The 25,182-nt window shown below is 46.7% G+C and overlaps 2 protein-coding genes across 4 annotated transcripts in view; both read left to right on the top strand.

Moving 5' to 3' along the window:
- Positions 1–7,519, top strand: part of ZNF148 (zinc finger protein 148) — a 120,844-nt gene extending 113,325 nt beyond the window's left edge. For all 3 annotated transcript variants that reach the window (XM_055316006.1, XM_055316005.1, XM_055316007.1), the window contains one exon: positions 183–7,519. In XM_055316006.1, coding sequence (XP_055171981.1) covers positions 183–1,781 — 1,599 coding nt within the window. In that variant the 3' untranslated portion in view covers positions 1,782–7,519. The remainder of the gene's footprint in view (positions 1–182) is intronic.
- Positions 7,520–17,473: 9,954 nt separating this feature from the next.
- Positions 17,474–25,182, top strand: part of SLC12A8 (solute carrier family 12 member 8) — a 134,862-nt gene continuing 127,153 nt past the window's right edge. Inside the window, exons 1-2 of the mRNA XM_055316244.1 lie at positions 17,474–17,540; positions 19,042–19,117. Of these exons, the coding sequence (XP_055172219.1) occupies positions 19,076–19,117 (42 nt within the window). The 5' untranslated portion in view covers positions 17,474–17,540; positions 19,042–19,075. The remainder of the gene's footprint in view (positions 17,541–19,041; positions 19,118–25,182) is intronic.

Consider the following 25,182-nt stretch of genomic DNA (forward strand, 5'->3'; position numbering starts at 1 on the left):
ATCCCAGCTTCTTCTGATTAGATTTCTAATAAACAACTGGCTCAACAAGTTAGTTTGGAATTACTTATGTTATTTTACTTCTATCTATCTTTATATTAATTACTTTTTTCTTTTCTTTTCTTGCTTGATGAAAAACACAAACTAAAACAAAAAACTGACTGCCAAAAATCTGAATTTGACAGTATTTTTCCAGAACAGATCGTGTGTTGAAACATAAACGTATGTGCCATGAAAATCATGACAAAAAACTAAACAGATGTGCCATCAAAGGTGGCCTTCTGACATCTGAGGAAGATTCTGGCTTTTCTACATCACCAAAAGATAACTCACTGCCAAAAAAGAAAAGGCAAAAAACTGAGAAAAAGTCATCTGGGATGGACAAAGAGAGTGCTTTGGACAAATCTGACCTGAAGAAAGACAAAAATGATTACTTGCCTCTTTATTCTTCAAGTACTAAAGTAAAGGATGAGTACATGGTAGCAGAGTACGCTGTGGAAATGCCACATTCTTCGGTTGGGGGATCGCACTTAGAAGATGCATCAGGAGAAATCCATCCACCTAAGTTGGTTCTCAAAAAAATCAATAGCAAGAGAAGTCTGAAACAGCCACTGGAGCAAAATCAAACCATTTCACCCTTATCCACATACGAAGAGAGTAAAGTCTCAAAGTACGCTTTTGAACTTGTGGATAAACAGGCTTTGCTGGACTCAGAAGGCAATGCTGACATCGATCAGGTCGACAATTTGCAAGAGGGGCCCAGTAAGCCTGTGCACAGCAGCACCAACTATGACGATGCCATGCAGTTTTTGAAGAAGAAGCGGTATCTTCAGGCAGCAAGTAACAATAGTAGGGAGTATGCGCTGAACGTGGGTACCATCGCCTCCCAGCCTTCTGTAACACAAGCGGCGGTGGCCAGTGTCATTGATGAAAGCACGACGGCGTCCATATTAGATTCACAGGCGCTGAATGTGGAGATTAAGAGTAACCATGACAAGAACGTTATTCCGGATGAGGTACTGCAGACTCTCTTGGATCATTACTCCCATAAAGCTAACGGACAGCATGAGATATCGTTCAGTGTTGCGGACACTGAGGTGACTTCTAGCATATCCATAAATTCCTCAGAAGTCCCCGAGGTCACGCAGGCAGAGAATGTTGGATCAAGCTCCCAAGCATCCTCGTCAGATAAAGCCAACATGCTGCAGGAGTACTCAAAGTTTCTGCAGCAGGCTTTGGACAGAACTAGCCAAAATGATGCCTATTTGAATAGCCCGAGCCTTAACTTTGTGACTGACAACCAGACCCTTCCAAATCCGCCAGCGTTCTCCTCCATAGACAAGCAAGTCTATGCAGCCATGCCCATCAACAGCTTCCGATCAGGAATGAACTCTCCACTAAGAACAACTCCAGATAAGTCCCACTTTGGCCTCATAGTTGGTGATTCACAGCACTCGTTTCCCTTTTCAGGTGATGAGACAAACCATGCTTCTGCCACTTCCACACAGGACTTCTTGGATCAAGTGACTTCTCAGAAAAAGGCTGAGGCTCAGCCTGTCCACCAAGCTTACCAAATGAGCTCCTTTGAACAGCCCTTCCGCGCTCCGTATCACGGATCAAGAGCTGGAATAGCTACTCAGTTTAGCACTGCCAATGGACAGGTGAACCTGCGGGGACCAGGGACAAGTGCTGAATTTCCAGAATTTCCCTTGGTGAATGTAAATGATAATAGAGCTGGGATGACGTCTTCACCTGATGCCACAACCGGCCAGACTTTTGGCTAAAAAAATGTGTAAATAATACTGGCACTTTAGAACAGATTAATCAAGAGTGGGGTTACTCTGTGTAAAATGGAGTGCTGTACAGATTTAAGAGCAATGAGCTATAACCAGTTAAGCTGATATGAATAGCAAGATAATCCAATAACTGCATTTTGTTTGGTTAGTCAGCATTCTTTGAACTGCCTTACATGTTGTCACCTTTATAGAAGCAATGCATTACTTGTTTTAGAGCAGAAACTTGCTATTCCACCTACACCGAGTTTAAAAGGAAAAAAAAAAAAGACTTTCGCACAATTGTTTCCTAACTGATAACATTGTACATTCTTAGGAGATTAGTAATTGTGTGAAATTTACTCATACTGTTTCTAAGTTTTTCAGCATAGTCATTGCACTTCAGCAGGGAATCTGAGTATACTTTACAGACAGAGTGAACTTAAAAGTTTAAATGTCAAGAGATTATGGCTTAAATAAATTAGTGTGTCCTATAGGGGGAAAAAAAGAAACCAAGAAACCACCTTTTAATAAGAATGATAATGCCATATACCCTTGATTTTCATTTTGCATTATATTGACATGTTTTTTTTTGAGAAAAAATAATAAAAATCTGATAGTCTAAGACTCCACTATTTAAAAGCCTAATTACTTTTAAAATATGCATACTTTCAAAACTTTTACCAAAATACATAACTGTTGAAGCATTCACTTCTCTATGGAAGTATGCATATTGGTGTCAGTTTCTTTGTACAGTTGTACTTAGATATTTTTTATGATTTTTCATGTGCAGGTATCAAGGTTTTGAAGTTTTAGTAAAAAGATATTCTGTAGATTACATTCCCAAGAACATAATGCTTACACAAAATGTATATTCCACGTTTTAAAGCTTAATTGTATTTTACTTTACATATACACTTCAGTTAACATAGAGCACTTAGAATCTATTTGGTATTTTTGATTTCTCAAAGTAAAAAAAAAAATTAGAGTTTTAGGTTTGATATGGTTGTGTCATAATCATCTCATAATTGACTATTTTAATTTTGGCAATAAAAGGAAATTGGGTATCTTTGGAACTGTAAAACCTGGTTTAATCCTTCTCTTTCTAGAATCTTGATAGATTGGATAATTAAACAGTATCCAGAGAAACTAAAGAAATGGGCATTTTAATTGCTTATTTTATCTTGGATTACTTTTTAATGAACACTGCTCATTACAATTTTACAAACCAAAAGTGTTTACTAATTCTAGTAACTACAATTTCTTTTTCAGCTAGATGAGTGATCGGAAACTTTTTGTTGCATTTCAAAATCTAAATAAACTACAGACTTTATCCTTATACCACGAATGTTTTTTTTTTTAATACTTTGTCTTAAAATAATACAGCATGGTACAATAAATAGTGCTTTTATATAAACACACATATATACTTTTCTAAAGAATGACGGTTTGAGTTACACATTGGACAGTTTTAATTTTTGGAAAATAACAGTTCTGTTGATTTTATTATCCTCTTTAATTTGTTCCAACTTTTTGTTTATTTTAATTTCCAACATCTTTGTCATGATGCACACACTGGTGTAGCACCAATGATAATCTAAAATTAATATCCTTGGAAGGTGAAACTTTATTGTTGCTAATTTCCACTTTAACTTTTTATATTGGCCCTTATATAGATATGCAGTCTTTATTTCAGTATAGAATGTTATACATTTAAGTTATTTTTTTCTTTTATTTAATGGTATCCCCAGAGTGTTCTCATAAAGAAAGGGAACAAAGGAAATACCCACCACCCTTAACATCTTTTACATTTATTTTGAATATTTTGGTGTTTTGTGATAATAAGTATAAATTATGTTTAATGTGGTTTCCTCTATGCTTTGGTTATTAAGCTTTGCTTGAAATATTAATTTTCCTATTTGACAGCTTTCTTTGCTGCCAGATTTCTCAAGAATTTTAGACTTCTTTGAAGTAGATATTTAAGTTCTGCCATTATTGACTTTTAAGAATGGTGTGTGTTGGGTTACACATCACACAATTGCAAGAAGCCTTTATTCAGATGAGATGTTGAAGATGGAACTGTGCTCATCCTATATAGGCATTTGTATTTTTCTCATAGTACTATTTGAAAATAGGCATTTATTTCCTGAGTTGATTTTTATTTGAGCCTGATCAAAAATTTTGTTCTGTTAACAACTTGATGTAGTTCTTGGTATAGTATACAGTTTTATGTTTGCTTTAACATCACCAGCACAGTTTTTAGAATGTGACTCTATTGCTGAGCAGTTAGGGTAAGCTAAGGAAGGAAGGCCTCTGAAAATGGTAGTTATGCAAGCGGAATTTCAGGTGTTGCATTCCTGTCTTCAACACATTTCTTTATTTTTTTTAACACGTTTCTTTAAATCTACATAATGGCAGACTTTTCTACCACATTATAAGCATTTTTGAGAAAGGTGATACTTTGGCATAACTTATTGACTCACCATTTAAGTATAGTAGTCATTACTCTCTTACTGTGAAATTCTAAATGCCTACCAGAGTTACCTTATATTATCATCATATGATAAACATCTCAGCAGTTTGGGTTTCCCCGCTTCAGTTTAGAAAGTTCCTTCATTTCTATCTGGGCATTAATAGTACAAGTAAGTAGCCTTTTGTGCTGCCGTAGATCAGAATATTGAGGATATGAGATACCCTTTTGCAATATGTTTTTCTCATTTCTCCCAGTGAGCAAATTGTTCTATTAAAACATGCTCTTACACACCATTAAACTTTGGGTCATTGTGAGTGAAGTATGCTTTTTCACTTAGGACCTACTCTTAACGTTTGAAGATTGGAAACAGATCGTGTTAGATGAGGTAATATCTGCTGAACATCTTCTAAAAGCTTGTGTTTTTTTTTCTTTTAACTATTGTATACATATTTCATTTGGTTCAGAATATTTGGGTGGCTCTTAAATCTTTTGGATTTACTTGCAGATTTTCTACTTGATACCATAGAAACCCATCCTTTTAGCTCTGGCTGAGGACTGTCAGTGGTTGGGTAATTTTCTCTTTCTGAGAGGCAAAAGAGGTCTTGTGCTCAGGGTAGGCTTTCATTTCCACAGGGGAGAGAAACTTGCAAGTGCCAGCTAGGTTAGATCTTTTGCCACTTCTTTCATTTTATCAATTTGAGTTTTTAAAGGGCTGTTAAAAAAAAAAAAAGCCGGGAAACTTTAAAAGTAGGCATTACTGTAGTACTACATTTCTTAGACATAGAACATCTTAACTAGAACTTGTTTTTTCACAGTAGAATTACTTGAAGAAGCACTATTATAATCAATGAGAAACTTTTTGACACTGCAATTTAATTTAAACTTTTTCCGTTTCAAATTGCTTTATTTCAGGGAAATAATTTTCCAGTTGTTTTTGCTATATTCTGCAAATAAAACCATATGTTTCCTTTTTTCACTTAAACTTTGGTAGGAAACAAAACTAAAGCAGACAAACATTTCTTGTTGTGTTTGTTGCTTTCTTTAATCCAATGGATAAAAAAGTAAAACCCTGTAAACATTATTTTATTTTTTTATGCAATACCATGCTGTAAATACGGTTCATCAAATAAGGATGTACCTATGATTGAATCTTTAATTCTGCACAGTTAGAGTTTATATATAAACGTGTCTTGACAATCAAGGACTTTTATGTGAGTCTTCCTTTATGATGTTTATTAATGTTATGCATTCCATTTGTTTTGAAGTGAGTACCAATGTGCTAATTTGTATTGTCTGAAAGTATGTAATGTTTTTACAGCTTGTTTTTAAGAATCTGTAAATATGTACAAACAAATCACAGTACTGCTTTATGTTAGAAGGCATATGATGTTGTACTGTATGTAAGCAATAATACATAGCAGTGCTAACTTTACAAGTAGCATCAGGAAAGTTCTAAAAACATTTCAGAGTTATTAATTATCCTTATTTCATTTAATAATGATTATCTTTAATCAGTTTTTATAAGCAAATTCCATTGTTCCTCCTATTGGAACATAACACTGTTTACACAGCATAATTGAAGTTGCAGGGGAGACAGGCTAAATCTGACTTCATCTGTACTCACTCTCACTAAGCATTGAATGGCCTTACCACTCTTCTGCAAGATGGAGGAAGACCGCAAAACTTAGTGCCCATCACACTGAAGGAAGGGGGTGTGTTGTTTTGTTTTGTTTTGTTTTCCTGCTTCTGTACTGCTACCTAACTTTGTGGTTTGCTTTGGATTTTAATATTTGTTTCTGTTTTAGATTCAAGCCCATAAGTTTTGAGGTGACTTCAGCTCCATTGTGAAATAGTTCTCTTCATATTTCATAGCTACATTTCAATAATTCTAAACTTTCTACTTTGATTTTTAGATACTTATTTTTCAAGCTTGATTTCTCAGCTGATGAGATGAATTTATTCAACTTCAATACAAAGAAAGACAAACCTATTGTAGTTTGAATTGAGTAGATATTATACTGTACAGAACAGCTAACTATTTGAACACACACATCACTGCTTTAGAAATAAAACCGCCAATTTATAAATGTATATGACCTACATTTTATAGGAGAAATGTTTTTAAATGCTAGTCATTTATATAATGTGCTTTGAAGGATTTGCTAGTCCACTTCTGTCACTTTTTAGTACACTGGTATCTTTTATATGTAATGTATGCTTTTTATTATTGTAGCAAAGCATTTCAGTAGAACGAATTTTGCAACAATATGGGGGAAATTTTTCATTGTTGGATTTGAATTATACTGGATTTTATCTGTGTAGTCTTGTCTTTATTTTAATGCTGTCTGGAAGGGAACTTGGTATCCAAATAAAGCAGGTAACCTCATTTTACTTCAAGGGCATACTGTGTAGTGCTGAATTTAATCTGGAAATCTGATGATTTTGAAAAGACAAACACGTTTATAAAAATTGTACAGAAGAAATTAAATGTGTGATGGAAATCCTGATGGTGGAGCACGTTGAATTTTCTGATATATAGTGTTATTTTCCTGGGATCCCCTATGCCTTCTTTGTATTTCAACTAATAAAGGAAAAACCCTGTCATTAAAACTGGTAGGATAATATAGGATATTCTGATTATACAGTATTACTTTTCCTATCCCATTTTCTGACCCTTTTCTCAGTCACTGTAAATTTTTATTTTCTATTTCCTATTGATAATTAAACATGTACATAATATAGACACTGTTGTATAAAACTGAATGAATTGGGTTGCTATGCTTGAATGAGTAACTAAACTAAGTGGAAATATTATGGATACTGAGAATTCATAATGTCAGAACAAATCTTCAGGAGAAAGAGGGGCATCATGTGTCCTGGGAAGGTCACAGCAGATGTTTCTTCAACCCCCTGGATTATCTGTGTGAAAGAATCAGCTGTAAACTCAGTATCTTATACAAGTGGGTCTTTCCTTCCCCACCTCCCCCCAAATATATGAGCACTAAATTTCAAAATCTACTCAGGTGAAAATTGCTTTGCAATGAAACTTATCACATTGAAATTTTCACTGTTAAAGATATTTGTGATATTTTTAAATACAAACTTTCACATCAGTAGTCAGCAGCCTGACAATTGAAATCTGGTAAGTCGGTATGTTTTAAAGTATATTTTACCCTCCAAATAGAATTGTTTTTAAACAATCGGGGGGACTTCTGTTTGTTTGTTTAAATGCATTTTTTAAATTGTCATTGTGAAAATAAAATCTTGCTTGACCCCATATTATGATATGAATGAATTGCTGAGCCTTTATAAAACAATGAAAGCTTGTTTCATGCATAGTCATGGAACATAGACATGTTCTTCAAACTGACCTATTCATTAAGTGGTTTAATGAGTTTCACAGCTTCTGGCATTGTTGTCATGTAGTTAACCTTGCCACTTGGGGGTTTATAATACCATTTTATGTATTGTGATACTACAGGAAGCTGTTTTGTTTCATTTTTAAATGAATTTTAGACTAATTTATATTTGCAAATTCTGCATTTTAAATGTGGACACTTGCTGTTTGAAAAATAAAAAAAATACAGAATACAGTTTTATGAATAATTTCCTAGCTGAATTTTTCACAATATTCTGAACCAAATAACTAATGGCAAATATTTAAAAACTGGTGCATAGATTTATATTAAAGAGGTAAAAGGATGTTTGTATGGAATTAGCAGTTTTTACACAAGTTGGGTAACAAATTAGGATCTTGACTGTATGTGGTTTTGTGTAGAATGTATCAGTTCTAAAATTCAGGAGTCAAATATTCCTGTCATCCAGACTTGAAATACATTTAACACAGGATTTAAAATTATGTGGTGATTCTTTATGGGCAAGATTCTATTAACCCATCATATGTGGGGTTTGGGCCTCCCCCCCACCCCCAATAGCGAAGATAGTTTTGTTTTTATCCATTTGCCAACTTGCCGGTCCGACACATTTGTAAGAAAGCGGTCTGCAGTTAGGAGTACAGTCCAGGTCATGGTACAGATACAAACTAAACTGGCCTTTGCAGAGACTAGTCCTAGGACCCTGGCTTTATTAGCATGGTGCTTTAAGTAATTACACATCATAACACTGATAGTCTACTAATCCATTTCCTAGATCTCCGTTGTCCTTGAACGATCGGAAATGGTAGGGAGAAGGGTGGGGAAATACTCTACGTGATACTTCCACCTTCTGAAGGTTACCAGGAAAAAATGAAATTGAAGTCACTTGAATTAATGCATCATCATGGAGTCTTACTTGACAATTTATCATGCACAAAAGGAGGATGATGATTTTTACGACTATATGTTTGGATAGGAATTTTTTTTTTTTCAGACTACTGGCTGTCCTGTACCTTGCCCCCACCCCTACCCTGTGGGCCTGATAAGGTATTAGGGTACGTTATATCCATTTGGTTGATAAAAGAGCATAAAAGTTTGAACTGAAGGTAAAATTTGGGGCCTCATAATTTTCGTTCTTTTGTCATTTTCAAATGTCCTTAAGGACATTTATAGTAAAACATTTTATGCAAACACCCATGCAGATGTATATGCATATGTGTAAGAGCTAGGATGTGAAATGTAATACTGTGGGAATGACCATTTTCAAAGTGATTTTCAGCTACTGGGGAAACTCCAATTTAGAAATGAATTTGAATGGTAAAATAGGGAATATTTTGAGTTTTTTGCATGTTTACCCTTTTATTCAGATGAACTTATAAAATCATAACTTCATTTTCCCTAGCTTCTCCCATTCTTAATAAGATTCTGAAACTGATGCTCATGTCAGGATGGTGAAGGGAGCCAAAGAAATGGATTATCTGTGATAGTAATTCTGTTTCTAATGATTTGAATTCTTACTTGCTGGGGTCTAATATTCATTGAGCATCGATCACCTACTAAGTTACAGGCATTGTGCTGGATGCAAATAAGAGATGGTTGAGGCTACTAACATCTTTATTTGAGCATCTGAAAGGTATTTATAGTGATACAGTTGCAGGGTGTGGTTGTACTTTATGAAAGTAGATATTGAGTGTTCAGATGTGTTGGGCGCTGTGCTGAGTACCTTACACCTTATTCCTCATCAAATGGGTAAGTAGTAGATTTCTTTATTTTAGGGCAGTTTTCTGGAAAACATAATTTTAACAAACTGCAGAAGATAGAAAATACAGGCCAATACAGTGGAAATAAAGTTGTTTTAAAAAAAAATCCCTATTAAAATACCACACTAATGGATACAATTCAACCCTGGACTGTGGAAATGAGAACAGTAGCCTTTGTTCAGAAGGAACTGACCTATTCACCGGAATGGGAAATGAGCACTCCCTAGGGATTTGTGAACATGAGGGGCACCTACATCTCCGTGGGGAGCTGGAAATGGATGCTAGAGGCTGCTCTCCCGGGAGATAGAGAGCCAGTGCTAAGGAGTCCTCCAAGCAGTCTTCATGGGGTGGAATCGGTACTAGTTTAAATCTGTTGAAGTCTATACGTTGCTAGTCAGGACCCCCAGCCATGATTATGATGCTCTTTATGTCAACCCCCACTCCCCCCTAGTTATCTGATCATCTCTTTTCCTTGACTGTTTCCTTCAAAGTGTCTGTGTGGGCCACTGTAAGGTTTACCTGTAGGCCTCCAGCAGGACAGTTGTCCTTTGGCCTTCGTCACTGGCCACGTGAAAGTTTTGCTAGAGCACAAAATTAAGTGGCAGAGAGGATACAACTGGGTAAACCCACGGGGAGCCCCTGGGGGCTGGACATGCCCGGAGCAGCTGTCCCGGGCAGGCTGCTGAGTTGGGCCGGAGGGCACCTTAGGGCAGAGGGTGACCAGGGGTGGGCGGGCAGGCGAGGAGGAGCGAGGCTCCCCGGCCGCACAGGCCACACTGGCCGGACAGCAGGAGGCCTAGTGGCCCCAAGCCTCAACTTGGCCTTGACAGGAGCACCACCAGCCCCTTGAGGTGGTTTATAAGCCGTAAACGCTGAGCAGCCCCGGTTCGTGCTGCTGGAGCGGTGCAAGGCGGATGGAGCCGCGTGGACCAGGCCCTGGCAGCCTCGGATGGTGGGCCGCACAGACCCGGGTGAGGTCCTGACCCGCTGGCCCTACCAGCTTTCGGAACCTAGGAGCGGGTATGGGGGGTTCGTCTGCATCTCACTGACCAGCAAGGGGCCAGCAAGTTAGTGGAGGAGGTTCCATCTCCAGGGACTCTGGAAGGGGTGTGACATTGTGGAGAACAAATGTCTATTGGAGTGAATGTTGAGAAGCCCGTAGACTTGCAGGGGGTCGTGGGGGGAAGAGGCGGATCCCCCGGGCTGCAAAGTGAGGAGGTACTGAACCACTTGGCCCCAAGCTCGGGGTTAATGAGAAGGAGGGGACCCCCGGGGGCCCCAGCGGTTTGGCACCTTCGGCCCATGGCGTGACCCTGGGGTCCCAGAATCAAGGCCTGTGTCAGGCTCCCCGCATGGAGCCTGCCTCTCCCTCTGCCTGTGTCTCTGCCTCTCTCTCTCTCATGAATAAATAAAATCTTAAAAAAAAAAAAAAAAGAGCAGGACCGTGGGTGCTCGTGAGGCAGAAAGCCCCGTGGACGGTGAGGTGGGAACCCAGCAGCCCCCCGGGCAGGAGGAAGGGTGCGGGTGTGTGTGCACGTGCTGGACCTGCTCCTCCACCTTTTCCTCCTGCGTTTATTTTTCTCGCACCATGTCTCTCCGTTCTCTGCTATCTCCTTTGTCTCCTTCCTCTTGAACGACTTGGGTATGTGCTGTGGTGTGCATACACCAGGGGGAAGCGCCTGACTGACGTTGCGCGACGCCTGGCCTTTCATGCAACTTATTTACCTTCAGTGTTTGTAGTATTAGTGTTCTAGGAAAATCCAAAATCAATTGTTCATCAGGAAAAGACTGTGGGACCCCTGGATTAGTCCGTAAGCTGCTTGGGGGCATTTTACTCACAGAATATAGAAAAGTGCCTCACCCATAAGCAGAAATGAATGAATGAATGAACAGTGTTACTTGGTGAAAGAGTCGCCGGCAGTGACAGTGTTAGAGGTGATGGTGGTGGTTTGATGGCTTTGAGATGGTGCTATGCTTAGGGAGCCCGGGAATCCCAGATTTCCTCGCTTGGCCACAAGCTTGTAGAAGAGATTCCCAGATTTCCTCGCTTGGCCACAAGCTTGTAGAAGAGATTCCCGCAGGAGACCTGTGCGAGGATCGGTGGCTAGTGCGAAACGCGGCATCTCATACGTTGCACCTGCTTTCCCAGCCCTACTGTAGAAATGGGCCAGAGCATGTGGCCAGAACTACAGCCCCCAGGGCCGTTTCCTCCCCCAGCTCCTTACTACCCTCTGGCTGCAGGGAAATGAGAGGATCCTGGTAGAGCAGAAGGGCAAGTAAAGGACAGGAGGCCAGAATTCCGTAAATGAGCAAAAGGTCCAGCACTTTCCCCAGCCCAGCAGCATGGGGAGAAAACAAAAAAGCGCGTCCACAGGTGTGACCTTATTGGAAAGTGATCTTGCTCACTGCTGGGGGTGGCTCAGTAAATGTTCTATGTGGAGATCAACTGGATTGACAACCCATGGCGGCCTAGACTAGTGACTATTTCTCAAATCCTTTTAACAGTACCACAGGCCAAGCCACCCTCCAGTCTTGCCTGGGCTCCTGCAAGTTTCTGCACATTGACTCTTGATGGCCTCCAGTCCTTTTTGCAGATAACAACCTTGCAAAAACCCTTCGGAAGCTTCTCCTTTGCTATTTGGATAACCGCTAAGCTCCTTGCCTCCGCTGCCCCCGGCCCCGGGCGACCCGCAGTGAGCCCTCTGAGGTTAGGCCTCTCTGCTCTTGCACTCTTGAATCGCTCAGCCTCTCACATTGGGTCATGCCTCCTTCTGCCACAAAGACTTTATACTCTTTACCTATTAACCCCTGGCCCTGATTTCAGCCCCACTTCATTTCCTCAGAAAAGCTTATCCCCATCTCCCTGGTTAGATCACAACCACCGCGCCCGCGCCCCCGCTGCAGATCCCCTCCGCGCCGTCCAGTTCTTTCCAGCAGAGGTGGCTCTTCTGACCCCCTGCCTGTCCAGAGCCATCTTGCTCCCCACTGTGTGTCAGCGTTGGGCTCGGTGCTTCCTGATGAACGGATACCCCGTGAACATTGTCGAGAGCATCCAGGGTCACACCTGGAGTCACACCTCAGGGTGCAAAGAGTTTGCAGGTGCTGCCTGGGACTCAGGCCCTAGAGACGGCAGCGGTGGGACTGGAAAACTGGTCCTGTGACTTTCACAGAGGGAGGCAAGGTGGTGGATTTTGAAAACAAAAGGTAGCCGGCTTTCAATCCTCATCAAAATTCCCGAATGTTCATAAGGACTCTGACAGGTAGGCCTGGCAGCCTCATCGTTCACTCCATGTTGCAAATGAGGAAGCTGAGGCCCCGACACATTAAAGAACGTGGCGGAAAAGAAGAACCAGGACTCAAATTATGGCCTGCCTCCTCTCCTCCCGACCCGAGAAGGATCTGTCAGTGTGTCTTCCGTGTAGGGGAACCATGCAAGTGCTGAAGGCTAATCACATTGTTGCCACAGTCCAGGACAGCTGTCGCTGTCACTCATGAGACAAACTGGACCCGGCTCATTAGGCTTCTCTCTCCACCCCCCGTGTTCTCTTGTCCCACTAGATCCTGGCTCAACCCAGATGCCACGTGGCTACTAGAGGGAGAATGCCTTCCTCCTGTCAGAGGGCAAACTCCCAGAATCAACAAACAGATCCTGGAGGAGGAACAGGATCTCAACAGAAGCTGGGGACACCTGACAGCAGGACAGTGGCGGCCCCTCCCTCTCCACTCAGCCCTACCCGCAGAAAGCCAGGGCAAAGCTCTTCTTCCGGGGGCCCTGACACCACCTCTCTGGGAACTGGGGGACCTCAGCCTGTGCGAGGGGCTCGTACTTTTGTCAGGTTTGGATCTGCCGGCCAGGCCTTCAGACAGGCGTCCTTCCTGCATCTGGGGCTGCTGAGACACCTGTCCACCTTTCCCCGTCTTATCCCTTCACCTGGGTTAGGGAGGCTGTGCTGTGTAGAGGAGCGAGCCTGGTACAGGAACCAGACCTCGGGTCCGCCCTCAGAGCCAGCAAACTTTTCTGAGTGTGCGTGCACAATTCCTGTTGTTTTTTTTTTTTTTTTTTTTTTTTGTATATTAGGTATGTCCCCGGGAGGTGCATCACGATGACCAACTAAAAAGAAGCATAGATAGCGAATTTCTTGTGCTCCCTGAGTAACCGATTTCCCAACTTCTCTTTGTCATTGAAAATTACAACTGGAGGAAGACTCAACTGTGGACAGGATATACTCTGTCCCTTAAGTATTTTAAGAGACGCAACAAGAAGCCCCCTCCTCCCCAAAACCACTGAGCTAGAAATTCCATGGTTTTCAGCCCTGGCTGCGTCTTAGAATCACCTGAGGAATTAAGAGAAAATACTGATTGATGCTCAGGCCCCACCTCAGCCCTGGGTACTGGTATTTTCTGAAACCACCCCCAGGTGACTGTAGAATCCAGCCCGGGGAGAGGACGCGGGACTAGCTGACCCCCTCCTGTGACCCTTCTGACTCTGGTTCCAGTGCCCAGGCTGTGAGATAATCTTGTATCTATATACATATTTACATCAGAATTCAACGTTTTCAGCCCATTTTTACATTTGTGTTTTCGTTGTCTTTGTCCAAGCTCTGATCCTTCCTCAGAGTTCAGACTTTATGACAAATGGGGTCATTTTTTAGGGCTTGGTATCTTCTCCAGCCTTCACACAGGGGGCAATTCTTGGCACCAACCACTGGAAGGAAAGAGGCGAAGGAGCTTCTGTCGGCGGCTAAGTGGAGTAAGGCTCACAGAGCAACAACTTCACTATTGTGAACTTCAACTTGAGCTGGAGTTGCTCCTGAATGGAAAAGAAGCGAGTTTAAAAACAATATTATGATTTTTTTAATATAACAATGAAATGAATAAACCTAGCCCATTTTTTTTTATCTTGGTTGGATGTGTTATGTATTATTCACTATCTATTGATGATTAACAAAATACCCCAAAACTTTGTGGCTTAAAACAACAATTTATTATGTCTCATGGTTTTTGTGGTCAGGAATTCAGACAGAGGACAGCAAGGACAGCTTGTTTTTGCTGAAACTTCAGGTGGTAGAACCTAAAGCTGGGGACTGGAATTACCTGAAGGCTGCTCCCGCATGTTTGGCAGTTGATGCTGGCTACTGGTGGAAACACCCATGTGTGGCCTCCCCATGTGGTCCAGCTTCCTTACAACATGGTGGCCGAATTCCAAGCATAAGGGCTCAGAGAGCAAAGGATCCAGATAGACGGCCTGCTGCTTTTATATTCTAAACCCAGGAAGTCAAGCAGTGTCATAGCTTCCGTTCCTACCTCAGTTGAAGCACTCACAAAGGTCTGCTCAGGCTCAAGGGTAGGGAACATAGACCCCATCTCTCTCTCTCTCTCTCTCTCTCTTTTTTTTTTTTTAAGATTTTATTTATTTATTCATGAGAGACACAGAGAGAGAGGCAGAGACACAGGCAGAGGGAGAAGCAGGCTCCATGCGGGGAACCCGATGTGGGACTCGATCCAGGGTCTCCAGGATCAGACCCTGCTCTGAAGGTGGCTCTAAACCGCTGAGCCACCTAGGCTGCCCTAGACCCCATCTCTTTTTGAAGGAATGTTCATATCATATTGCAAGAAGAGCATATGAGATGGGATATTTTAGGGCAACCATCTTGAAAATACAGTCTGCATGTTGTTTCTCTTTTAATTTTCTTATCTTTTTCAGATTCCAAGAGTAATGTGCTCATTGTAAGAAAAAAAAAATCTCATTAAAAATCCAGAATTTGGGGGATCCCTGGGTGGCTCAGCAGTTTAGTGCCTACCTTTGGCCCAGGGCCTGATTCTGGAGTCCTGGGATCGAGTCCCACATTGAGCTCCCGGCATGGAGCCTGCTTCTCCCTCTGCCTTTCTCTCTCTCTCTCACTCTCTCTCTCTCGGTCTTTCATGAATAAAATAAAATAGATCTTTAAAAAAATCCAGAATTTGTTGGGGGGCCTGGGTGGCTCAGTTAAGCTTCTGACTTTGGCATTGAAAATGCCCATGATCTCAGGGTGCTAGGATCTCGCCTAAGTCAGGCTCCCTGCTCAGCAGGGAGTCTGCTTCTCTCTCTCTCCCTTTGACCCTACCCCTGCTCATGCTCTCTCTCAAATAAATAAATGAAATCTTTTTTTAAAATCCAGAATTTGTACACCAAAGTAGATTTCTCTCCCACTTCACCCACTATCTCAGTCCCACTTCCTAGAGATAGCCACTATTAACAGATTGATGTGTATTTTTCCATAATAGCTGCATATATATATACTGATTTATAAAAAATAACTATATACATTATTTTGCAACTTGCTGTTTTTACTTAATATGTGATGAACAGAGTTTCATATCAGTACATGTAAAGACACCTAATTCTTTCTAATGCTGGCTGTCATAGCATGGCTATACCATAACTTAATCAATCTTCTATTAATGGACATTCAGTTTCTAATTTTTTAACTATTACAGATTAATGATGCAGTGAACATCCTTATATGAGGTCAAATAGGGTAGTATCCCCTCTGCCTGTGTCTCTGCCTCTCTCTCCTCTCTCTATGACTATCATGAGTAAATTAAAAAATTCTTAAAAAAAAGTAAATAAAGATAGAATTGTTCTGTTCAAAGGATATGCAAGATACTGTTTTCCAATACAACAAAAGTGGGTTTTACTTTAAAGTACTGTTGTTAAAAAAAAAAGTAATGTTGTTATGAGATAAATCTACGTTAAGCAAGATACACTTTTTTTCTTCACAAATGGATAGGTTTCTCTTACTTTTAATATGAAGAAAAGAAATAAATATTTGTTTTTAGGTCTGAAGATGCTTATAAGCTTTGAAGGGAACTTCTCATTTACTTAGAAAGTAATGAGTGACAGAGAGCAGGTGGTTTGAACAGTGGTGTGGATGGATTTCCTTTCCTAATGTTTTTAACTCGGGCTGATATGAAATTGAATGTGGATTCTTCAAAGTTCACAAGACACTCAGAGGGCAGCTCATCAGAGGATGATGGCAAACGGGAAACCAACGTGGGGCAAAAAAAGAAGTGTCATGTGTGACCCCAAAGTGAATAATAAAGAGGAGCCTACTACCCATCAGACGTAACGCACGGATGTATAGTCGATATAATCTGACAGGGTCATCCTGCCCACCTATCCATCCTTTGGTTCCAGATTGCTAATGTGGAATTTGTTCTGGGAGTGTTTCCTCGGGCAGAGATGGGTAATTAAAAACGTCTTTGCCGGGAATGAAGTTCTGACACATGCTGTAGCATGAATGAAACTTGAGGACATACTTGGTGAAATAAGGCAGACGCAGAAGGACAAATACTGTCTGATTCCTCTCATATGAAGTATCTTGAAGAAGCAAACGCATAGAGGCAGCAAGTGGATTAGAGGTTTCCACGGGCCGGGGAAGGGGCGAGTGGGGGGTTCTTGCTCAGTGGGCGCAGAGGTGCCGCCTGGGGTGACACAGAAGACAGCAGCGACCGCACAACAAAGTGAAAGTAATTAATGCCACTGATTGTACATTTAAAAATGGCTAAAATGGCACGTTTCATGTTATATATCTTTCCACACCCAAAAGAAAACCTTTCCTGGAGCCGGAGATGTTGGGGCTCTGTCAGTGTTCCCATGGCTTTGCCTTCCCTTTTGTTTTTAAAAGAACAACCTCTATTTTTAGGGATTTTCACACAAAGGCTCATGTGGGCGTGGGAAGTACTCCCAGCTGCCCTCCTGTTTTCAGAAGCCCACATGGAGGCCTAGCAAGTTATTTAAGGATTAGGAAATATGCCAGATTGGAAATGGAGATAATTTAATCTCTCTGTATGTTAATTCAGGGTGTTTTTTTTTTTTTTTTTTCCTGCAAACTGGAGCCCTGGAAATCTGCTTCAGTCCGCGGGGAAAGCCAGTTCTGAGTCTTGCTGAGGGCGGGGAGGGCCGAGGGCGGCCTTCCTGGGGCCTGAGGCCCACCTGGCGGGGGAGCCAGGCCCAGGGCGGTCCCCTGCCCCGCCCCCGCTCGCCGCCCTCCCGGCCCGGGCCGGCACCCAGGGGGCGGGGTGCGGGCGGGGAGCCACGGGACGCGCAGCCACGTGGCGGCGGGCGGGGGGACGGCGCGGTCCCGCGGGGTCCCCTCCCTCCGCCCCAGCTCCCGCCGCCCAGGTAATGCCGCCCCGCCCCCGAGCGCCGCCGCCTGCACCTGCGCCTCGGGCCTCGGGCCTCGGGCACGCGCGACCCCCCACCCCGCCCAGAGGGGGCAGGTGGGCGCCCCAGGGACCCGAGGGGTGGGGGTGGGGCAGGTGGGCGCCCCAGGGGTCTGGCCCAGAGGGAGACAGGTGGGCACCCCAGGGGCCTGAGAGCAGGGGCGTGGGGGGCAGGTGGGCGCCCCCAGGGACCCGAGGGGGGGGCAGGTGAGCGCCCTCAGGGGCCCGGTCCAGAGGGGGCAGGTGGGCGCCCCCAGGGGCCCGAGAGCGGGGGGTGGGGCGTGGGGGGCAGGTGGGCGCCCCCAGGGGCCCGAGAGCGGGGGGTGGGGCGTGGGGGGCAGGTGGGCGCCCCCAGGGGCCCGAGAGCGGGGGGTGGGGCGTGGGGGGCAGGTGGGCGCACCCAGGGGCCCGGCCCAGATGGGCAGGTGGGCGCCCCCAGGGACCCGGCCCAGAGGGGGCAGGTGAGCGCCCCCAGGGGCCCGGCCCAGAGGGGGCAGGTGAGCGCCCCCAGGGGCCCGGTCCAGAGGGAGACAGGTGGACCCCCCCAGGGGCCCGAGAGCAGGGGGGCGGGGGGGGGGCAGGTGGGCGCACCCAGGGGCCCAAGGTGGGAGGCAGGTGGGCGCCCCCAGGGGCCAGGCCCAGAGGGAGACAGGTGGGTGCCCCAGGGGCCCGAGAGCAGGGGGGTGGGGGGCAGGTGGGTGCCCCCAGGGGCCTGAGAGCAGGGGGGTGGGGGGCAGGTGGGCGCCCCCAGGGGCCTGAGAGCAGGGGGGTGGGGGGCAGGTGGGTGCCCCCAGGGGCCCGAGAGCAGGGGGTGGGGGGCAGGTGGGTGCCCCCAGGGGCCTGAGAGCAGGGGGGTGGGGGGCAGGTGGGCGCCCCCAGGGGCCTGAGAGCAGGGGGGTGGGGGGCAGGTGGGCGCCCCCAGGGGCCTGAGAGCAGGGGGGTGGGGGGCAGGTGGGTGCCCCCAGGGGCCCGAGAGCAGGGGGGTGGGGGGCAGGTGGGCGCCCCCAGGGGCCAGGCCCAGAGAGAGACAGGTGGGCGCCCCCAGGGACCCGAGGGGGGGTGGGGCAGGTGGGCGCCCCCAGGGGCCCGAGAGCGGGGGGCGGGCTGCTCCAGCTGGCCTTCCCCGAAGTCAGGGTGCCGGCCAGGCCCCAGCTCCTGGGCCTCCGTGGCTGCACCTCTCCTCCCCGCCCCCTGGCGCCCTCGGCCATGGGGTCCCGCTCTTCCCCCAGGCCCCCTTCCTACCTGCCCCCTCCCCTCCCCTGCTCCCCCCCAGGAGCCTCCTGGCCCCTCTTGCTCCCCCTGCTCAGGCCCCTCTGCAGCCGCCTCTGGCCGGGGAGCCCTTGGTGGGCGGGGGCAGGGGTGGGCCGAGGGGCCCTGCAGGCCGGGGTACATCCAGGAGCAAGGGGCGCCGGGCCTGTGTGCAGGGGCCGCCTGCCCAGGCCACTGTTTGCCGCCCTCAGGGTCCCCCGCGGGACCGTCCAGGAGGCGGCGCAGATGTCCCAGGTGCAGGAACTCTTCCACGAGGCCGCCCAGCAGGTAGGCTCGCTGGGGGGAGGGGAGCAGGGCCACCAGGGAGCCAGGGCCCGCGTTGCTGCGCCTGCTTTATCTCTCATCATCTCCAAAAAAGTTCCCTTTGGTACCCGACCCCATCAGGAAAGAACTGTGGCCACTGTCAGGGTCTCGGTGCAGGAACTCTTGGGCATGGCCTGCAGCGGAGTTTGAACCCTGGGCCTCCCGTGCAGATTTTCTATGCACAGAGCGAGGACTCGGATAATTTGAACTCTTTTTACTATTGAATCAAACCAGGGTAAGAAGGTAAATTTATTTCTGAAAAGCGCATATAATCCTGCAGCCAAATAGATTTCTGAATTTCCCGATGGCTGCGGATTCATTTCCTTTCTTTTTTCTTTTCTGCTTCCCCTGTTGGTCAATAGTGGTAGTAAATACTCACCACAGCTAAGGGACTGAGTGGGTTCTCTGCAGAAATACAGTGATTCCCTTAAAAAGTAAAAAGCCGTGCTCAGGTGTTTACCAGGAAGTTGCCTGCGCCCGTCTTTGCTGTTGAAGGATCACTCGGCCTTAAAGGTTTTAGCATCCCTTGGATTTCCCTCAGACTTTGCCCTAGACAAGGGCCAGAGGATTTCTGGCCTGCCAGGAGGGGAGAGAATCAATTCGAGGCCTCACACAGTAGAAGAGAGCAGGCTCCAGGGCCCGGTGTCCGGAGCCAAAGGGCAGAGGCCGCCGAGGCGCGTGGGGTTCCAAGTTGGTGGGGCATCCAAATCCCCCTTCTCAGGTCTACAGGCGCCTATGGGAATGCAGCATGGTGGCTGGCAGGTGGCAAGTACCTGGCCCAAGGTCAGGCCCTTGGTGTCGCCTCTGCACCCTGGTACCCAGCCCTGGAAGTTTTCGTGCTGCGGAGAAGGGAGGGACTGGAGACTTGGCAGAGCTCCTCAAAATGCCTGCCCAGAGCTGTTTTCCCCTGGGTGGAAAGGCCTGTGGCCTCCTTCTTAGTGTGGCCGAGGACCCTTAGAGACCCTCAGATCACTCAGGGGTCTTACATTTTATTTAGCTTGAGCAGCTTCTCGCCATACTTCCCATGTGTCTTCTCCGGATGTGTAAGACCGTACACGAGCGTTTGCACCCCGACCGTGTTATTTGTGGACCACTTCCGCAACAACGGCTGCTGCGTTAGGCGTGAAAAAGACACCCAGATGGGAAACGTGAGGCTCTTGGCCCCAGGGGGGCCCAAAAAAGAGACAAGTTAGACCTCCTTGGTTCCCTCTGTGAGAGGGATCTGTGGAGGCTCAGCTGCAGCCCCCTCCCCCCTGTTCAAAGCCTTCAGGGCTCCCGGTGTCCACCACCCAGAGTCCAGTTCCTTGGTGTAGGCCCCGCGCAGGCTGGCCCTGCCGGAGTCAAGAGCCTGCACCTCGTTTGTGTCCCACACTCCGGCCGAGGCTCGCCATTCTCCAGGTGCTGAGCTTCTCTTTCCCCTTCGGGGAGCCTTGCTGAGACGTCTCAGGCAGCCGGAACGTTCCGAGTACGTGAGGCAGTGCCCGGTGCTGACGTGACGATGGCTGTTAGTTGGCTCACCAGGTGAGCAAGCGGTAGACAGCCAGATGCAAGTCGGTTTGCCGTAAGTGTGCTACGAGGGGCTTGCTTGTAAAACTGTGCTGGCTGGACGGCCTCCGTATCACCTCTCTCTCCATCTCCCCCTACCTCGGCCTCCAACACTGAGGGACTGGACAGTGTTCACGTCAGGCTCTTTGACATTCACTACACGCATTTGAGATCCACCCTTTCCTCTGTCTCCCCGCACTGCCTGGTCCTGGGCGCCATCTCTGGGTTGGGTTGTTCATACCCTCCAACGCCTCTGTCCACTTGTTAGGTAAGTGATGCTTCACTGGAGCATGAATCTGTGCAGTCGACCCCGTTGCTTAAAGCCTCTCAGTGGCTTCTCACTGCCTTCAGAATTCAGCTCAAACTCCCCATCTTGCTCTCTACGGCCTTCCATGACCTGACTCAGCTGCCCTGCTCCAGCCGAGCGTTCTCCCCACCGGGCACTGACTGTGTGGCTTGGAACGAGCTGTTTCTCTCCTTCCTCCCGAAGGCTGTGAACTCCTTCCTCACCGCTGTGTCCTCAGTACCTGCCGTGAGTGCGCAGCCCACAGAAGGTGCTCCATTAGTGCTGGTTCTGCTTAACTGGGCTCACCTGGCTGCCATTTACATCAGGGGTGGAAGGATTGGTGGAAGTAGAGTGTATATGGTGAACTCAGGAAACGCATCCTAGGCCGAGTGGAGGGCACTTACTACGTAGCGAGCATTTCATACGCATCACCTCGCTTAATCTGCACCACCATGTTCTGGAGTAAATATGATTATTTTGGTTTTGGCAGATAAAAGCAGAGCCAGTTGGAACCCAAGTGTGCTTGTTGCCAAGGCCTCAGCCTTAATCCTTTCTGCTCTTTGCCTCATGAGCAAAGCCACCCAGACGGTAAATTGGAGGCCTGTGTAGAGAACAGTGAGCAGTTTGGGTAGCTAACATGTGTGAAGCTGACTTCTGGGAGTGGCTGGCCCTCCAGAAGTTTCCTATAAACCTTTTTCTACTTTTAATCCAGACTTGGGAGTCAGGAATCCTCTTAGGAGCCTTGGAGCTTGAAGGACACAGGACTAAGAAGGTGGTGCCCTGTGCCGAATCCTGCAGTTCACATCTGTTCTGCTCTGGTCACTGTGATGGGAAAGTAGCTCTCGGGACATCTGGCTAGAGTGGGGATGCTTGTGAGTAAGGTAGAGAGGTGAATGAATGGGTTCTTTGTTTCGCTTTATTTGTCTCCAGACCAGATGGAGGAGCTGTGTGTGTGTGTGTGTGTGTGTGTGTGTGTGTTGATCAGTGCTAAGTGGGCCCGCTGAGAAGAGCTCATTAGTAGTGTGGTTAATAGTGTGGTGGTCCAGGATACTGACTCTAACACTTTGTGATCTTGGGCAAGTTACTTAACTTGCGTAAGCCTCAGTTTCCTCACCTAGAAGATGGCTGCAATAATAAAACCTGCCCTAGGGAGTTACAGAGATTAAAAGAGGTGATTCATGTAAATATTCAGCATAGTGCTTGGTTCATGGTAAGCGACCAGTGGATGTTGGCTGATAATAAAACTAAGGTGAGGAGTATGTCTGTGTTCCACGTTGTAGTGATATAAGTGATCAGAGAGCTCAGCGGGGGAACAAATGCAGGACTCAGCACAGCAAAGACCCGAGTCCCAGATCCAGGATTATTCTAGGGGCCGAAGCCAGAATGTGGAACCTTGTCCAGGACAACCTGCTAAGTGGGTGTCCATTGAGAAGGATGGGACACTTTCTAGACCTAGATGAGTGCAGAGTGGCTTGAGAATGTGTGTGCATGTGTGTGCATGAGTGAGAACCTGCTGAGCCTCTGGGAAGAACAAGTCTTGTTTTGGGACCCTCTGTCCTCAGGCCCTTCACTCACCTGAGGGGTGGTTGGGCAGTGGACTAGAACCTGAGAAGCTGGGTTCCAAATTCTGACTGTAGTACTGGATGTGCTGGGCCCTTGGGCAAGTTATTCAGGGCTCCCTGTCTGCTCCCACAACTACGAGATGGGGAGGGAGTACCTGTTTTCAGGCTTTTATGCCGTATGTGGAAGGATCTGGCCCAGAGCCTGCCACATGGTGAGCCGTAAATACACTTTGTGTTCAGTGGCTGGGTGGTGCAGATTTCACACTGAAGCCCAGTGGAGTACACTGTGAAGCTTGGGCCTGGGAAGCTAACGAGTAGCTGGAGCCAGAGGGAGGGCAGTGGGAGGCTAATAAGCTTCCATCCCGTGCTCGTCCCCACCAGTCCCTGGACAGACAGGATTGTGGAGGCAGCTACAGCATGTCGGGGAGATCAGGAGAAAGCAGGTGAAAGCAGGTGGCCTGCGACAGGGAGAGATGGGAAGTAGATGTGCTGGGTGAGGTCTGATGGCCCCACAGGATCTAATGCTTTTAGCACTGGGAATGGTGGGGGACTCCGCTCAGTCTATTAGGTAGTTACGGAGTGCGTAGGACTGCCGGCATCTCCAGTAAGAGCGAGTGCTGGGGATCTTGAAACTGGAATCTCGTCCTTATGACGGCATAAGGAATGCCCCAGGCCAGGCTGAGATGCTGGTCTTCCTTCTCCCAGGGTCGGATGGTCTCCAGAGAAACCTAAAGGGAAGCGATGTTATGCGATGGGGTGTAGACAAGTCACCCAGAGCTGCAGATTAGCGAGTACAAGTGACTTGTCTTCTTTCTTCCCCGTCCAGCCTTCTTCCAGAGACTTGGCTTCTGCAGGAGTGAGTCCGTGAGGACCCCTTTCTGGGAGGTTCAGGTGCTCACGCCTGGCTGGCCTGAGCTAATCGCCTGGGCAAAGAGCCTGACCCGGACCCAGGAAGTCCGTGCCCGGTAGAGCCAGGGCCGCCAGCCTCAGCGTGGGAGGAGGTGCTCCCAGGCTGGCTCCCAGGGCTGAGCCCAGCTGTGCCTGAACGTGCCCCAGCAGTGCTGGCTTCCTCGCTCTCCTTTTCCCTTCTTGGCCCTCTCATCCTTTCTCTCTTTCTCATTCCTGTGGCTTACCTAGCTTAGTTTAGGATGCTAAGAGTAGAGGAGAGTCTGGTCAAGCTGTGAGTCACTGGTGAGCACCAGATAGCACCTGCGTGGGAGGCAGGTGGAAGCAAACATATGAAGAGGTGGAGAGTCCCCCAAGAAACCGCCGGCCCAGCCCCCTTGCTCAGCATGTCAAGAAACAAGGTCAGAGGTGTCCGATGACTTGTCCAAAGACACATGCAAAGGGTGGCAGAGATAGGCCGGAGCCACAGCGCTGGATGGGGTCAGTGCATCCCGACTTCAGGTTATAATATTGTTTTGAGCATTGGCGTTAGGCTTCCTTGCGTTCTTGTTTTCTGCTCCCCCATCAGCCAGCGTACGGCTAAGAACTGACTTGTATTTGTGCCACGCCATTGACAGGTCTGTTTTGGAATCTTTAAAAAGCCAATATGCAAAGTGAGCTGTGGTGGCCACATGGAAGGTTATAGGGTATTGCTTTATTAGTATGTAGAGAAATGAATGTCGTTGAGGAGAAAGGAAAAAGGAACTGAAAACAAAACCCCCCTGGTGCCACCCAGGTGGTGTTAAACGTCTGCTCGGCTCAGGTCATGATCCCAGGGTCCTGGGATGGAGCCCCACATTGGGCTCCCTGCTCAGCGGGAGGTCTGCTTCTCCCTCTGCCCCCAATTGTGTGCTCTCTCTCTCTCTCTCAAATAAATAATAAGTACAATATAAAAAAAAAAAAGACAAAGCCACCCTGTGAGCCCCTCCTTTTATAGATAAGGAAACTGAGGCCCGGAATAGTTGGGTAGAAGAGAAGGGCTCACATCAGGGGTCCCTGGAGCCATGACCCCTCTTGCCCTCCCAGTTTTTATAGAGCATGAAGCTTGTCCGATTTTAGAGATCGTCTTTAGTTAAAAGATACAAATTGCAAATACAAAAGTAGGTCTAATCTTTGGAAAGGACCCCATGCAAGTGAAGGATCTTGAAGCTTCAGCTGGTAACTTCACTGCCAGGCCCCCAGTGGCTCCTGGACAGAACCAACTTTTGCAGATGGCAGAAGAAAAGAGGCTTCTGGTCCTGGAATCTGGGAGAACAGAAGGGACAGAACTGGTTCCAGGGTTGAGTCTGAGGCTTTTGTGTGGACACTGTCACCCTTCCTGCTTTCTCCTCTTTGTTGTTCTCTTTCCATTTGATCGCCCTGTTTGCTACTTAGCCTAGAAAGTCAACTCCCAAAATGACAATTGAGCCAAAAATGCTGCTTAAGTGTAAAAAGAGAAATGGGGACATTTTATGAATGGAGGTACCCTAAAAACTGGAATGGAAGTGATTCTTCACCGAAATAAATGTTTTTAAAGATTTTATTTATTAGAGAGAGAGAGCACGCGCAGGAGTGAGTGCACAAGCAGTGTAAGGAGCAAAGGGAGAGGGAGAAGCAGACTCCCCGCTGAGCAGGGAGCCTGATGCGGGGCTGGATCTCTGAGCTCCAGGATCACAACCCAAGCTGAAGGAAGACGCTCAACCGAGCCACCC

This window comes from Nyctereutes procyonoides, unplaced genomic scaffold (genome assembly GCF_905146905.1).
Source record: "Nyctereutes procyonoides isolate TBG_1078 unplaced genomic scaffold, NYPRO_anot_genome, whole genome shotgun sequence".
Classification (NCBI taxonomy): Eukaryota; Metazoa; Chordata; class Mammalia; order Carnivora; family Canidae; genus Nyctereutes; species Nyctereutes procyonoides.